The sequence below is a fragment of the Nyctereutes procyonoides genome, unplaced genomic scaffold, assembly GCF_905146905.1.
Source record: "Nyctereutes procyonoides isolate TBG_1078 unplaced genomic scaffold, NYPRO_anot_genome, whole genome shotgun sequence".
NCBI classification, from domain to species: domain Eukaryota; kingdom Metazoa; phylum Chordata; class Mammalia; order Carnivora; family Canidae; genus Nyctereutes; species Nyctereutes procyonoides.
In genome coordinates this window covers 23,426,025-23,440,874 of record NW_026575128.1, presented here as the reverse complement: position 1 = coordinate 23,440,874, position 14,850 = coordinate 23,426,025, and the positions used below count along the sequence as shown (strand labels likewise).

The 14,850-nt window shown below is 44.3% G+C and overlaps 1 protein-coding gene across 1 annotated transcript in view; it reads right to left on the bottom strand.

The window, feature by feature from the left end:
- The window catches only part of ACSS3 (acyl-CoA synthetase short chain family member 3), a 142,061-nt gene extending 130,403 nt beyond the window's left edge, over positions 1-11,658 (bottom strand). The window contains exon 1 of the mRNA XM_055341559.1: positions 11,318-11,658. Coding sequence (XP_055197534.1) covers positions 11,318-11,625 — 308 coding nt within the window. The 5' untranslated portion in view covers positions 11,626-11,658. The remainder of the gene's footprint in view (positions 1-11,317) is intronic.
- Positions 11,659-14,850: the final 3,192 nt, after the last annotated feature.

Sequence of the window (14,850 nt, the reverse complement as noted above, 5' to 3'; positions counted from 1 at the left end):
GGGAGGATGGGTTAAATGGGTGATGGGTGCTAAGGAGGGCAATTCACTGGGGATGAGCACTGGATGTTGAATGTAAGTGATGAATTGCTAAATTCTATGCCTAAAACTAATATTGCACTGCATGCCAACTAACTGGAATTTAAATAAAAATTTGCAGAAAAAAAAGAAAATTTCAAACCCTTTGATGCCTTGATATAAAGAAGATTCATGAGTCATTTTGGGGTCTGGTAGGATGGATAATTCAGGTATAACTACCTATAATTTATATAGGAACCCAGATAGAAGATAGATTGAAAAGATAAATCTGCACATGGTGATGTTTCAAAATCAGGGCAACTGATAATACACCAGGTTATGTGCATTCCACTGTGGATACAAAGATGCCTGAGACCTGATCCTTGCCTTTCCATTACCTAGTCATGATTTGTTAAATTATTGATGAAAGTATCAATGGAGTGTGAGCTTATGTAGTTAGATGCATGGTGGATGGAGATGAGCATTGAGTATTCTTTGCCAAACTAACTTAAAGGGAAACACGATTCAAGGTGATGTGCTTTTTAGGGAAAAAAAAAAATTAGTTAAGAACATGTGTAAAAGTGGAGTCTGGGAAACCAGTGAAGATTTACAATTCCCCTAAAATGAGAGAGTGGACGAAACACAGATGACAAGTGAAGACAAGGGAAGCTACATCTCTCATTAAAAGTTTTTAGCATTTTAACAAAGTTCTCATTCTTTTCTACCCCTTAGGTTTCTACATCTAAACAGTCACGTGATAACGAGACAGAAGTTAAAGGGTGTAGTTACAACTCATTATAGAAATTGTGCTCCAAAAAAATGAAATAAAATAAAATAAATTTAAAAAAAAGAAATTATGCTCCACAGAGTGACCCAACTTGGTTGAAAAATTAAGTCCACCACTAGATACTGAGTCACTTAATCACTCTGTTCTTTTGTTTATACAGCTATAGAAGTGCATTATGACTATACCTATTTCATAAGGTGTTGGCGAGATTCGAAGAATATAGTTTTAGCACAGGGCCTGAGGCAGGTAAGTGTTCAGTAATTAGTTACCTGCCTTTGTATTGCCATAGTTGTTACTATTATCATTGCCATTACTGAGAAATAATACATCAGCACAAAAGAAAGGAATAGCTCAGGCATGAGCTAGAGAATAATCACACGTGAGTCCCCTTTTCATCTATTATAGACTCTACAGATACCCCAAGTTTTATTGTGACACACCTGCTAAACACTCAAAGGAAGCATTTAACAGTTTTAGATCATTTTTATCCCCAAAGTCTGGCAACATCTATGGAATAACACAGGTAAGCGAGAAAGCCCGCAACTCATTGTCCTTGTACTGAATTTCAAAAAACAAGATGTATATTGCAGATAGATATTGCATATATATGTATGCAATATGATTTCTGAGAAACTCATCCCTGTACTTAACATAAGCCATTTATCAAAGTTTGTCCACCCAGCACCAGGATTAAGATGAAAAGCAATGAAAGAAAAACAGGAAAGAATACTGTATATGAATGTGTAAATCAGTAATAAATGCAGTAAATAAAATCAACAAGCTCCATAATTATAAACATACAAGAAGTCCAATATTTTCTTTTACTGAGAGTCTGGAAGAAAGGAAAATTCTTAAATATTCATACTTGCATGAATTAATTAGGCTATTTATCACCATGTTCTAATAAAAGTAATATTAAAGCATATTGTAAGCAAAGAATAATGTGGCCATTATAGATTTTCCTTAAGCCAAAAACCAACAGAACATATTTAGAGAGAAGGTTAATACTGTTTTCTAGTGTCCAGGAAACATTTTTAAAGTAGGTAACAATTAATATAAAGCCTCCCTCTCCCCAACTTTTGGACCGTAAATTAAATATTTACATATAAAACATAGTTCATCTTTTCAGAGAATATCAATCTAGTACTCCATATATAATATGGATATTTTCCAAATATTTCTAAGAATTGGGTCTAGATGTTTTAAATTACTTTTAGTGCCTTCAGTGGAGAAGGGATAAGAAAAGAAAGAAAAGCTAAAATTACCTGAGGCAGGCAGCCCTGGTGGTGCAGCGGTTTAGCGCCACCTGCAGCCCGGGGTGTGATCCTGGAGACCTGGGTTCGAGTCCCATGTTGGGCTCCCAGCATGGAGCCTGCTTCTCCCTCTGCCTGTGTCTCTGCCTGTCTCTCTCTGTCTCTCTCTGTCTCTCTCTCTCTCTCTCTCTCTCTCTGTGTGTGTCTCTATGAATAAATGAATGAAATCTTTAAAAATTTTAAATTAAATTAAATTAAATTAACTAAGGCTCTTATTATAAAAACACTACAATGTAGTATTTATTTATTTATTTATTTACTAACTTACTTACTTACTTGAGAGAGAGAGCATGTGTGAGGGGCGAGGGGTGTTGGAGGGGCCGAGGGAAACAAAGAGAGAATCTTAAGCAGGCTCCATGCCCAGAGTGGAGCCCGACCTGGGGCTCAGTCTCACAACCCTAAGATCATGACTTGAGCTGAAATCAAGAGTCTGATGTTGAGCTGCCTGAGCTACCCAGGCATCCCTGTAATGTCGTAGTTAGAGGAAGTATAGAAGCTAAATTCAGACTGCCTGGGTTCAAATCCTAGATCTGCTACCTACTAGTTTTGTAAGTTCAGGCAAGTTTCTTAAACTCTCCATATCTCCAGTTCCACACATATTAAAACAGAACAAAAAATGACCTATCTCACAGGGTGGTTATAAATATTAAATAATGAAAACACTCAGTATTGTACCTGGCTTCTCATAGCATGGGCACACACACACACACACACACACACACACACACACAAAGCTTAGGTGCTTTTACTATATGCTGGACACTATGTACTCTAGTACCCAATCATCCCAACAATTCAATAAAGTTATTATTATTTCCCTCTCAATAAATATGGATGGGATGGATTATACTACAGTAACAATCGCAAACTCTCTGTAACTTGCAAAAATCAGTGGTCATTTCTTACTCATGCAACTTCCCTGTGGGTTCAAGGTGTTACCAATGCAGTTTTCAGTTTGTTATCAATGCATTTTTGCTCACCAGTCCAGACTACTTCTATTCCAGATGTGCTACACAATGGCCGTGGCTGCCCAGAAGACTCAGGATTTAAGCATTTGCAAATAAAAGCTTCACCCTGAAGTAACAAACCCTCCTCTCACTGCATTAGCCAAAGCTGACCACATAACTCTGTGTATATGGGGAAATCCAATCCTTTTGCGTGTCTGACATAGAGAACAGATACCACTGAACAATAATACCCATCCGAGACCAATTTTATAAATTCCCCCATTTTACAATTATTTGGGCGGAAAGCACTGTTCAAAGAGTTGAGCCAGAATTTTAACCCAGGAATCAATGTGTTTTCTCCACTAATAATGATGATCCTTGACTTTTTTCTCCTACCCACCAAAATAATATATCTAACAAACCCCCATTGGTGACCGGCAAACTTCATTTGGCCTTGATTAAGGAGGGAGTTTGGAGGAAGTTAAAGTCAGGGCATTTGTGGTTTAGAAAAGCACTTAACTCTCAATTGAGAATCAATAAAAACTCTATGAAAATAAGAAACACTGTGGCATGGAAGCAAAGTTAGATTAATACAAAAGTAGACCTTTCTAAGCTCCAATGCTTTTGCTTACAGTTATTTAGCAAATAGTTAATAATGCGGATTATATGTCCCTTTGACTACTACCTACCTTACTAATTTTTTTTTTACAAACATCTACATTGGTCATGTCTACTGTAGATACCAAGAATTCATTCTTTTTAAAATCTTCCCAAAGTTCTTTAACTTACCTGATATATCTACTTGGGAGAGATGTCTTGAAGCGATTATACTTGGAAAATACTTTTATTCTAATATCAAAATCTAAGGAGAAGGTATTCCTATTTCCCAGAGTTAGTTCTTAAGTTAAAGACCTACAGAACTTAATTGCTTTTTTCCCACTTAGAAACATTTATATTTTAAATCAGTAAAATTCACTAGTCACCTAAAAGCCATAAATTAAATTGTACCACTCTCTAACTTAGAATTTGGAAGAGCTTATTTATTTAGTTATTTAGCCATTCCAAGACTTACAACTGGACAACTTCAAACTCAAAATTCTTTTTTTTTTTCTCAAAAAAAGATCTTATTTATTTGAGAATAAGCAAGAGAGAGTACGAGCTGGGGGAGGAGCAGAGGGAGACAGAGAAGCAGACTCTGGGCTTGATCCCAGGACTCCAGGATGATGACCTGAGCCAAAGGCTGATGATTAAAAGACTGGGCCACCCAGGTGCCCCAAAACTCAAAATTCTTAAACTTCAGCTTTCCTAGATATCATAAGAATAGTACTCCTCCTTTCTATGCACTTTTACCTCATTTGGCCATAATTCCTGCAAAAGCAAACATAATTAATCTCTCTTATTATACGTTCTCCATCTACATGGTTTAGATAAAAGATTTGAGTTCCACAGTCAGAAGTGCTTCTAAAATTGTAATGTAAAGAGCTTATTAGATTCATATATTGTCACAGAGATTCATTAGCCTCCTACATATTTCTCTTATAAATGTCACACCACAATGGAAAGCAATGAGTTGCTGCTTGTTGCTTATGAAAGTAAAATTCTTAAAAAAAAAAAAAAAAAAAAAGAAAGAAAGAAAGAAAAAGAAAGAAAAAAAGCAGCAGCAGCAGCAGTGGTAGCAGAAGCAAATTAACTTCAACCACTGGATTTTTTTCCTCAACTAATAGCATGTGGCATGAAGGAAGGAAAAGTAAGCCACCTTCCAGGAGGTGCTAAGAGTTTGGATTTTCCCCTGCACCTGGCAGTTGATCTGGTCACAGCTGATTGAATTTCCATTGTTCATTGATTGTGCCATTTGTCAGGCAATCCATCCTTGCTTATGTAATCGCAGCATTCCTGTAGTTCACTCTGTTCTGTCCTGAAGGTTCAGCAGCATGACGGACTGAGAAAATTAGATATGGCACAGGGTCAAGCTGCTGACCTTCAGAATATAAAATAAGGCCCATCTTTTAAAATTGGTCTTTATCAATGAGGTTGTTCTGTGGGACTCGATTTCTAACAGGCCATTTTTCATGCTGACCACGTACCTTCTTAAAATGTTTTTTGTATTTCTAAAAAAATGATCATTTAAATTTTAAATATGCCTGCACTGTGCACAATATTATGAATAAATTCATTTCATTTAGAGTTTGTCAAAAGGGGACAAATTTTTCATCTTGAGGTAAGCCTCTCACCTTCAAACCAGAATTAAATAGCATTTTAACAAAATCTGATAAATATGAAGGAAAATACACAGAATCTTAATAAGTTAAAAAAAAAAAAAAAGACTATTCCCAAATAGTTTAATGTGGCTATTTGATTGCCAAAGTACCAAAATTCAGTAGGGCAATTAAATTACTTTCCAGTTACATAAAATCCACATTATATTTTCCTTGTTTTCTTTTGAAACAAAGTCAAACTCCCAGAAAACTTACAAATACAAGATAAAGAACTCTTTCCCTCTCTGAACCGCTTACTTACACAATGCCTAATAACCCAAGAATAATTCAATTTAGTGAATCAACAAATATTAATTACTTCATCCCTTTTCAACTGTCTCCTTATCGTCTCTGTAAACTTATAATCAAATGTGTAGATACCTAGAGAAACAAAATCATTACAGTATATAACAAGAACATACAGATTGGCTGAGTGGCTCTTTATTTTATCGTTCAGACTTTTCCACCGAGTTTCTTCCACGAATTTCTAGTATCTAAACAAACAAACAAACAAAAAAACAAACAAAAATAGATAAGAAGCCACACAAAGTTCAACTTGCAAAAACAGGAAGACCTGTTAATGAGGAACAGGTTTCAAAATAAGCAAAATTCCCTTCATTCCTATGTCACAGATTTCTAAAACCATCCTGAAACTACCTTCTGAATTTGAGTACAGTAGTGCCTCCCCTCCCCCCACCCTTAACCGTGGTTTCACATAACGACTGTTTCAGTAACCTGAGGTCAATCTCAGGCCTAACATTTTGTCACAGGGCCTACATCATTCATTTCACTTGATCTCATCATGTAGGCATTTTATCATCTCACACCATCACAAGAAGAAGAGAGGTGAGTACAGTACAATAAGCTATTCAGAGAGAAAGAGACCACGTTCACATGATGTTTATTACAGTATATTGTTATGATTGTTCTATTTCATTAGTTCCTGTTAATCTCTTATTGTACCTCGTTTATAAATTAAATTTTATTGTAGGTATGTATATATAGAAAAAAACCGTACATGAGCATTCAGTACTATCCACGGCTTCAGGCATCTGCTGGGGATGTTTGAATGTATCCCCCATACATTCATAAGGGAGACAGACTACTGGCTACTTCATGCCCCATGGCCTTTGCATATGCTGTGCTCTTTGCCTGGGATCTTCCTCCCCATGTTTCATGTCTAATCTCTACTTATTGGGATCTCAGTTTAACCATCATTTCCTCAAGACCCCTCCCATGATCCTTCTAGAGGAGGCTTTGCTACATCCACCACTACCCATTGTACCCATTGTACCAGAGTATCTATTGCAATTCTAAATAAATAGCTTTGTGATCATTTGCTTAATGTATGTCTTCCCTGCTGCCATGTGGTGACTTCCTTCACTGTCTCTTCCATCATTTTCTCTGTAGCATCCACACAGTAAGTGAATGACTGATGTCTAACTCTTAGGGACCATTTTAAGAGTTGGAGGGATTAAACAACCTTTATCTCATAGCTAGTAAGTAACTGAGATCTCACATGTCGAAAAACCTATACACTTTTCATTATAGAAATATTAACCAGGGGATCCCTGGGTGGCTCAGCTGTTTAGCGCCTGCCTTTGGGCCAGGGCGTGATCCTGGAGTCCCGGGATCGAGGCCCGCATCCGGCTCCCAGCATGGAGCCTGCTTCTCCCTCCTCCTGTGTCTCTGCCTCTCTCTCTCTCTCTCTCTCTCTCTCTCTCTCTGTGTGTGTGTGTCTATCATAAATAAATAAATATTTTTAAAAATTTTTGTCTTATTAAAAAAAAAAGAAATATTAACCAACCTGAAATCATTTCCTAAGAACCGACATTTAGTTGGGAGTTTTTCCTTTTCAGCTTATAGTCGCTGTTATTACATGTTAAATTCTAAATCAAATAGTATATAACAGTCTCATCATGGAATGTTATTCAAATAAAAATAAACAAAAATGGATTGCAATGCTTCCATAGAAAGGAACAAACTGATGACCTAGACAAAAGAGTCAACCACAGTGCTTATTGCAAAAGTGGATTGCCCAATCTTTACTTCAGAGAATTGCAGTTGGATTTCAATTTCAGAATAGGCAGCAGGATGTCTAATTCATGAGAATAACGAAAACATCCATTTTGTTGTTCCAGGATTGGAGAAATTATTAGAAATTCTAATTGCTTCACCTTTGACTGCAGTTTGCCACCGAAGTCTCCAAAATAGAGACCTTAGTACCCCCAAAACAAGGTGTCAACCATGTGAATTAACCAACAAACTGTGAGAAAAGGTGGTTCTTCACAACTTCCTAAAGTACCGACATGTAACTGGGATTTATTTTTTCAAAGATCCCAGAGATTACGGTACCAGAAATATATTTTCAGGGCTATTCACTTTCGAGACCAAGTCCCTTCAGTTTATCACCCTTAAAGATTTCTATTTCATGTTCCTCCTCCTGCATATGTAAACTACATAGGGATAGTTGGGTAGTTATGCCACGTGAAAGCCCAGGTGCATTACCATGTATGTGCTGGAGCTTTTGATAGGCCTACAGATCCTGAGGTGACTGCACTTTCATGAAAAACAGGCAGGATTATAATGAAGAAGAAGTCAAAGGGCATCAGAGATCTCCATCCCATGTCAGCTCCATCTAGGAGAAGAGAGCTAGCTGCAGCAACTCCTCCTCAGTTTACTTGAAGATTTGGCTCTCCACATCTCCACTGCCCAGATCCCAGCTACGAAGAAAATAAGCAAGTGTTTCTCACAGTAAATTGTGCCTATATCCCCTTACCACCTCCCAAAGACATATAAAAGCAAAAATCATCAAATCTACGTATTGTTATTTTGCTATCATTTTTTAAACTCATACGTCAGCTCTGCCTCAGACCCTAGGAATATAAAGACAAAAAAAAAAAAAAAAAAAGAGAGAGAGACCTTCGTCCTGCCCCTGAATTTAACTTTATAGAATACTGTTAACCTGTGAGGGGTATCTGCAAGTAGGTGTCCAACACACTAATGGATTCTACTTGAAATTGAAAATGCTTATTGATGAAGTTTAAGACCTACCTCCAGTTCCCTGCCCAACTCTGCTCTGCAAACCAAAATTCTTAGCAAGACTGAATCACAGCTGCTGAAGTAAATACAGACTCAAAGATTCACCTTTATTCACTTTGATCATTCGGGCCACTATAAAACAGGTACGGCCAAGTGATTCCAAGAGGACAAAGATGAAGAGTTCAGATATAGTGTTTATCAAATGTCAGTAATCTACAACGTACTGGATTTTTGAAAATACAAAGACCCTTTGGCAAAAATCCTCATTGAAAGCACTGAATGCACACAATTTTAGAAAATTTACACAAGCGATTAGAGATAAAAAACAAACAAATAAAAAAACAAAAAAAACAAGTTAGAAAAAAATCTCCAGGTCTAGGAGCACAGGGGTAGATCAAGTTGGTCAAGCATCTGCCTTCTGCCCAGGTCAGGATCTCAGGGTCCTGGAACCCAGGCCCACATTCAGCTCCTTGCTCACCAGGGAGTCTGCTTTTCCTCTCCCTCTGCCCCTCCCCACCACTTGTGCTGTCTCTTTCTCTCAAATAAGTCAAAAAATCTTAAAAACAAACAAACAAACAAAAAACTCCAGGTCTAAAATACCTATTTGATGGGCCTTTGACTTCCATGTTCGCTGCACTCACCGGGGCCCCTACCAACCCCAGCCCCAACCAACCCTCTAGAAACCTGTGCTTCCCTTCCATTGCCACTGCCACTGCCATACATCTGGTCCTCACTGGTTTTTACTTGGAACATCCCCATGGCTTTTTTTTCTTTTCTTTTCTCTTTTTTTTTTTTTTTCTCTCCCCATGGCTTTTTAATGAACTTCTCTCTGCACATGGTTTTAAGGTGGGGATGGTCACACAGATAATTTTCAGTACCACACTTCATGACAGATATGCAGACACAGAAAGAACTTTGAGAACCCACTCTTAGAAAAGACCATAATCTCTGCTTTGATCTGAAAAACACAAGGAGGGTTTCCTGCTCCTGAAATGATTGTGTTCTTTTTTTTTTTCTTTTTCTTTTTTTTTTTTTTTTAACTTTAATTGGCTCCAGTACCACCTCCTGTTGTTGGCCTGGACCGAAATTTCTCCTCTGTCTCCCCGCCCAGTCCACAGGCACCCTCACCCGGCCCCTCTTTTTTTTTTTTTTTTTTTTTAATTAATTTATTTATGATAGTCACAGAGAGAGAGAGAGAGGCAGAGACACAGGCAGAGGGAGAAGCAGGCTCCATGCACCGGGAGCCCGATGTGGGATTCGATCCCGGGTCTCCAGGATCGCGCCCTGGGCCAAAGGCAGGCGCCAAACCGCTGCGCCACCCAGGGATCCCCAAATGATTGTGTTCTAAGAGCGCAAGGTCGGCTACTCCTCCTTCAACATTTAGCAAGTCGGTTTCATCTGAACCATGGTCTTAATTCTTTACCCATTTGATCCTCGGACCACTTCTGCATTTACGTATGAGAACACTGAAGCAGAGAGGTTAAGTGACTTAGCTGTGCACACACAGCCAGGAAGTGGGAGAGCCAGGTCTCAAACCGTCTCCGGCTTCATCCACCACACTCTTAGCCATCAGGGCTCACAGGCACATACGGGTACGGAGACCTCCACATCCACAGAGTGCTTGGGTCACTGCCAGGTATACAAAAGAGGGCCAGTCGAACACGACTGAAAACATGGAACCAGAAGAGAAAAGGAGCTCAGATTCTAAAAGGTAAACTATGTAAATAGTCCCAAACAACAGAGAGAGGTCACGGTGACCATCCAGAACAGGTCCTGGTTGGCTTGCCTTTCTCCCATCCATGTCTCCTGCTCTCAACCAGGAAGTATTTGTCAAAAGCAAACCTGTGTCATCCCCTGCCCCCCCATCTCCCTGTTGGGAATTTGGAAATCTGGGAATCCCCACTGTGTTTCTCAAACTTTTACAGGAAACCTCTTTCCCTAACGGCTGGCAGATGGCAACCACATTCTTAAGGACTAGCCACAGGGCCTAACGAGCACCCACAACTAACCCTCACCCTCAGTACCCTGACAAGGCTGGCATTTACTCCACAGTGTATCTCTGTTGTGTTGTAATGTAAAAATACTGTTTATAGCCACTTATAATTGCAACTCTAGACAAAAAAAAAAAAAATTATTCTTACTGTGATTTCCTGGCCTATCTGTGCATACTTTTGCAGTACCTCCTATTCCGGTTTCAGACCCACAACAGGGCGATGGATCAACTCCAAGCCCATCCCAGCTCAACCCCTGGTCCACCACCCCCTCTCCCACCTTTCCAGCCACACAGCTACTTGCAACCAGAGTGACAGTGACAGCGCGGCCTGTTTTCCACCCGAGTCTTTGGGAATGGGCTCCCTGTGCACCTTGAGGCCATACACCCACCCTTCCAGGCCCCACGGCGGTGCGGTTTCACTGAAGCCTTTCCTCCATTCTCTCCCTGTCTGCGGTGTGGACACCCGGTCACACTTCCCTCCTTTGTCCCACGCTGCTTGCCTTGGGGTCCGTCCCTGGGGACAGGCCCTGGTTTTAGTCGGTGCGACGTCCTCGGTGCCCGGGGGAGCCCTGCCACGCCGCACGACCTCTGGTCTAAGGGAAATGGGGCTCGCAGTGGGTAACCCAGTCCCTCAAGAGAAGGCAGGAGAGTTGACTGTAAAGTTTAACTTTGAAAAAAAAAATTATTAATGAGACACAGAGACAGAGAGAGAGAGAGGCAGAGCCACAGGCAGAGGGAGCGGCAGGCTCCGCGCAGGGAGCCCGACGGGGACTCGATCCCGCGACCCCGGGTCACGGCCTGGGCTGGGGGACGCCCCACCGCCGAGCCCCCCGGCGTCCCTATAAAGTCGAAGTGACACGCAGATGCAAGGGGCCGCGCCCCTCGGGCCTCGGTTTCCCCATCGCAGGCCCGGCCCCGGCGGGGGGCCGGCGGGGGGCCGGCGGGGGGGCGCCCGGGGCACTCACCAGCTGGCGGCCGGCGGGTGTCGGTCGTCCAGCGTCCTGGTCCAGGGCCTGTACCAGCTGATCTGCTCGGCCGCCGCGCCCCAGAACCGCTCGGGGTCCGCCGCCGCCGCCGCGAAGTGGCTCCGGTACTCGCCGCCCGCCGCCAGCGCCCGGCAGCCCGCGCCCCCGAGGCCGCCCCGCGCGCCGGGCCCCACGCGAGCCCTGCGGGCCGGGCCGGCTCCCCGCGCGGACGGGCGGGACCCGGGCAGGGGCCCCCCGAGGCCGCCGGCGCCCGCGACTTGGCGGCACTGCAGCCAGGACGGCTTCATCGCCCGCACCCCGGCCCCGCAGGTGCGCCGCCCGCGCTCCCGACCGCGCGTCCCGGGGGGCGGGGGGTGGGGCACGGCTGGGGAGGGGGGTGCCCGGGGCGGGGTGCAGGGGGCGGGGCGGCTGGGGGAGGGGGAGGCTCCCGCGGGGGGGCGGGGCGGCTGGGGAGGCGGGGCGACTCGGGGGGGGGCGGCTTCCGCGGGGGCAGGGAGGGGCTGGGGGGCGGGGCGGTCTCTAGGGGGGCCAGGGAGGGGGCGGAGGGGGCGGAGGGGCGGCTCCCGGGAGGGGGCGGGGGCGGCTCCCGGAGGGGGCGGGGGCCTCCCGCGGGGGGGGGGGCGGCTCCCGGGTCAGGGGGGGGGGGGCGGCTCCCGGGGTCCCGGGCCCCGGGAGGGGGGCGCTGGCAGTGGGGCCGGAGTTGCGGGAAGAAGCCGGCGCGGAGCGGCGGGGCGGGGGCGGGGGCAGCCCGGGGGCGGGAGCGGGGGCGGGCGGCGCTGGTCCCCGACCTCGCAGGACCCCGGGGCGCCGGTCGGGGCGCGGCTCGCGGGCGTCCCCTGCCCAGAGGGGCGGGCGGGGAGGCCTCTGCGGCCTGCGGCGCGACCCGACGGCCCGGGGCCCCGCGACTGCTCTACTCCCCGAGCTCAGAGCCTGCTCGGAACACCTGGAGCGGCTCCAGGAGCCGGGACGGCTGCAGGCGAGGGTGCGGGCGGCTGCTCGGAGGGGCAGCGCCGGGGGGCGGCGGCCTCTGGGCTGGGGAGCCCCTCCCCCCAGGGCACCTCCCCCCAGGGCCCCCCGAGTGCCCCTCCCCCCAGCCCCCCCCAGGGCCCCTCCCCTGCGGCCCGGACTCCCCCACAGGCCTTGGTGCATCTCCCGAGGTGCCTCTTTGGAGTTTGGGGGGGCCCTTTTCTGGATGCTGTTATAAAAACAAAGCGGAAAGAGGACCCAAGTAGCGATCAAGTGAATCAAACAAAAGACAAAGAGGAAGGTGGGGAAAAGCACAAGAGAAAGGCAGGGTCGATGACCGCCCGGGTTTAACCTTCTAAAAGCTCCTTCACTGCGTCCTACACCCTAGGGAAACCCGGATGCGATCCTGTTTGCCCGAGCACTTGGGGTTGAAAGCCGAGAGATGTGTATTCTCAAATCTGAGGTGACAAATAGTGGGAGGCCCCGACCCCCAGGAAGGATTGTAAACTTGAGAAGCTGGAACCAGATTACTCTGCAGGAAAAGAATACCGTGGAGATAAAGGTTAAACCGAGCAGAGATAAGTCTAATGCAAACCAAAGAAAATTTAAATAATCACTTCAGTTATTCCCTTTCAACTGAGAAACAAGGCCCTACACTTTCTCCTGACACCTGCCGCCGACTTGATTCCTTCCCAAGGCTTCCGGTCGAAGGATTTCCAATAGCAAAAGACATTCACCACACCTTGAACCCAGAAATCAAGCCATTGAACCCCCCAGCTCCCTCCTCTCTTCTGCCCAGTTGCTTAATGCCGCTCCCTGGTATGTAAGCTCCCTTGATTCCAAAGTATCCCCTATTGTATTGCAATGATGCCCACCCCGAAACAGGATTCAGACGTTGTTAATGCTCAGAGCTTGGCAGCCCCGGGCACCTTTAAATACCTGTGTGCCAATGGCACTGATTATCAGGGTCTCAAGGCAGAGGGCTCTCTCCGGGTCAGTTCACCCCATTCCTGTCCCTCACCCCAGCATACTCTACAAATAGTATCATTTTCTCTCTGTGTCAAGACTTGAATAAAGTAGGGAATCTGACTCTGAAATGCATGGTTTTTGCACCAAGTGGATCATCTTCCTATTTAGGGAGAAACAGAGAGAAGAAAAGGAAGGAAAGGAAGGGAAGGAAGGAAGGAAGGAAGGAAGGAAGGAAGGAAGACAGATTTTAGACTTCCAATAAACTATGACAAATTGAATACTCACATCCATTCCTAGAACCCTACTGAAAGAGAATCAAAGAGTGACAGTGACAGTGGTGGTAAAAACCCACAAGGATGAAAAGAATAGGAGCAAAGAAACCAAATGAGAGAATGGAAAGAAGATGGATTCATGGTTATATGACTTACAGGGTCACTTTAGGGTGGGGAGGGTTCTTAATTTAACTGCTTTTGGTGGAGGAAAAGGATTTCCTCTTCAGAAACCTGGAATGTGTCCGGATTTCCAGGCCCTGGCTTCCTCTGAAGGCTCAGAATGAAGGTTAAGGGCTTAAAAACCAAAGCATTGATTAAAAGATTGTATGAGACAGGGACACCTGGGCAGCTCAGCCATGGAGCATCTGCCTTTGGCTCAGGGCGTGATCCCCAGGTCCTGAGATCAAAGCAGGGAGCCTGCTTCTCCCTCTGCCTATGTCTCTGCCTGTGTCTTTCATGAATAAATAAATAAAATCTTAAAAAAAAAAAAAAAGAAAAAGATAGTGTGAGATGAAGTTAGACCTTCACCTCGCTAGGTGAAACCATTTTCTCTGGACCTGGAAGGACACCATGTTATTTTAAGTGGTTGTACAAAATAGATTGTTAATGTAATTTCCAAACTAAGCCACCGGAAGAGCACGAGTGAAGGCACAGTCCAGCAAAGACAAGGAGCAGAGAGTACAAATAGAGCATGAGTGACCAAGGGGACCAGAGGTCTTTATTGGCACTCAGTAGAGAAGTGCAAAATAATGTCAGATGCAGGACAGAGCCTGACACTGCACCATTGGCCTTTAAATTAAGAAGCTCAAAGCCTGTTGACTGGCCACAAAGCTTAAGGTTATTAGCCATTGCGTCTCAATTTGAACTGAGTACTGCTCGGTATCACTGAGTAGTAGTACTGCCACGTATTAAGTGAAAATTTGGAAAATGTGTGAACTCTCGTACCCTGTAATATCGGTATCTGTATTCTGAGGCTCATACTCCTTATCTCACACGACTGCTGCAAGGTGTAAATATACACATTGATTCACACCAGGGCAGTAGCAGACTAAGCTCATTTAGGGCAGCAGCAAAGCTTATGAACAACCAACCAATCCAAATGTCAACCTCAAAAACCTCCAACTTTACCAATATACCTAAAAGTTTACAATCAGAAAATTTTGAAAGAAATCATTATGATTTAAATACACGTGTATCTTTGACTCGATAATTGCAAACTTTTAGATGTTTGCACCTCTAAAACTCCAGCTTTTTCATACAAAATATTTTTCTTGTGTGCCAATAAATTGTATATATCTATTTTTC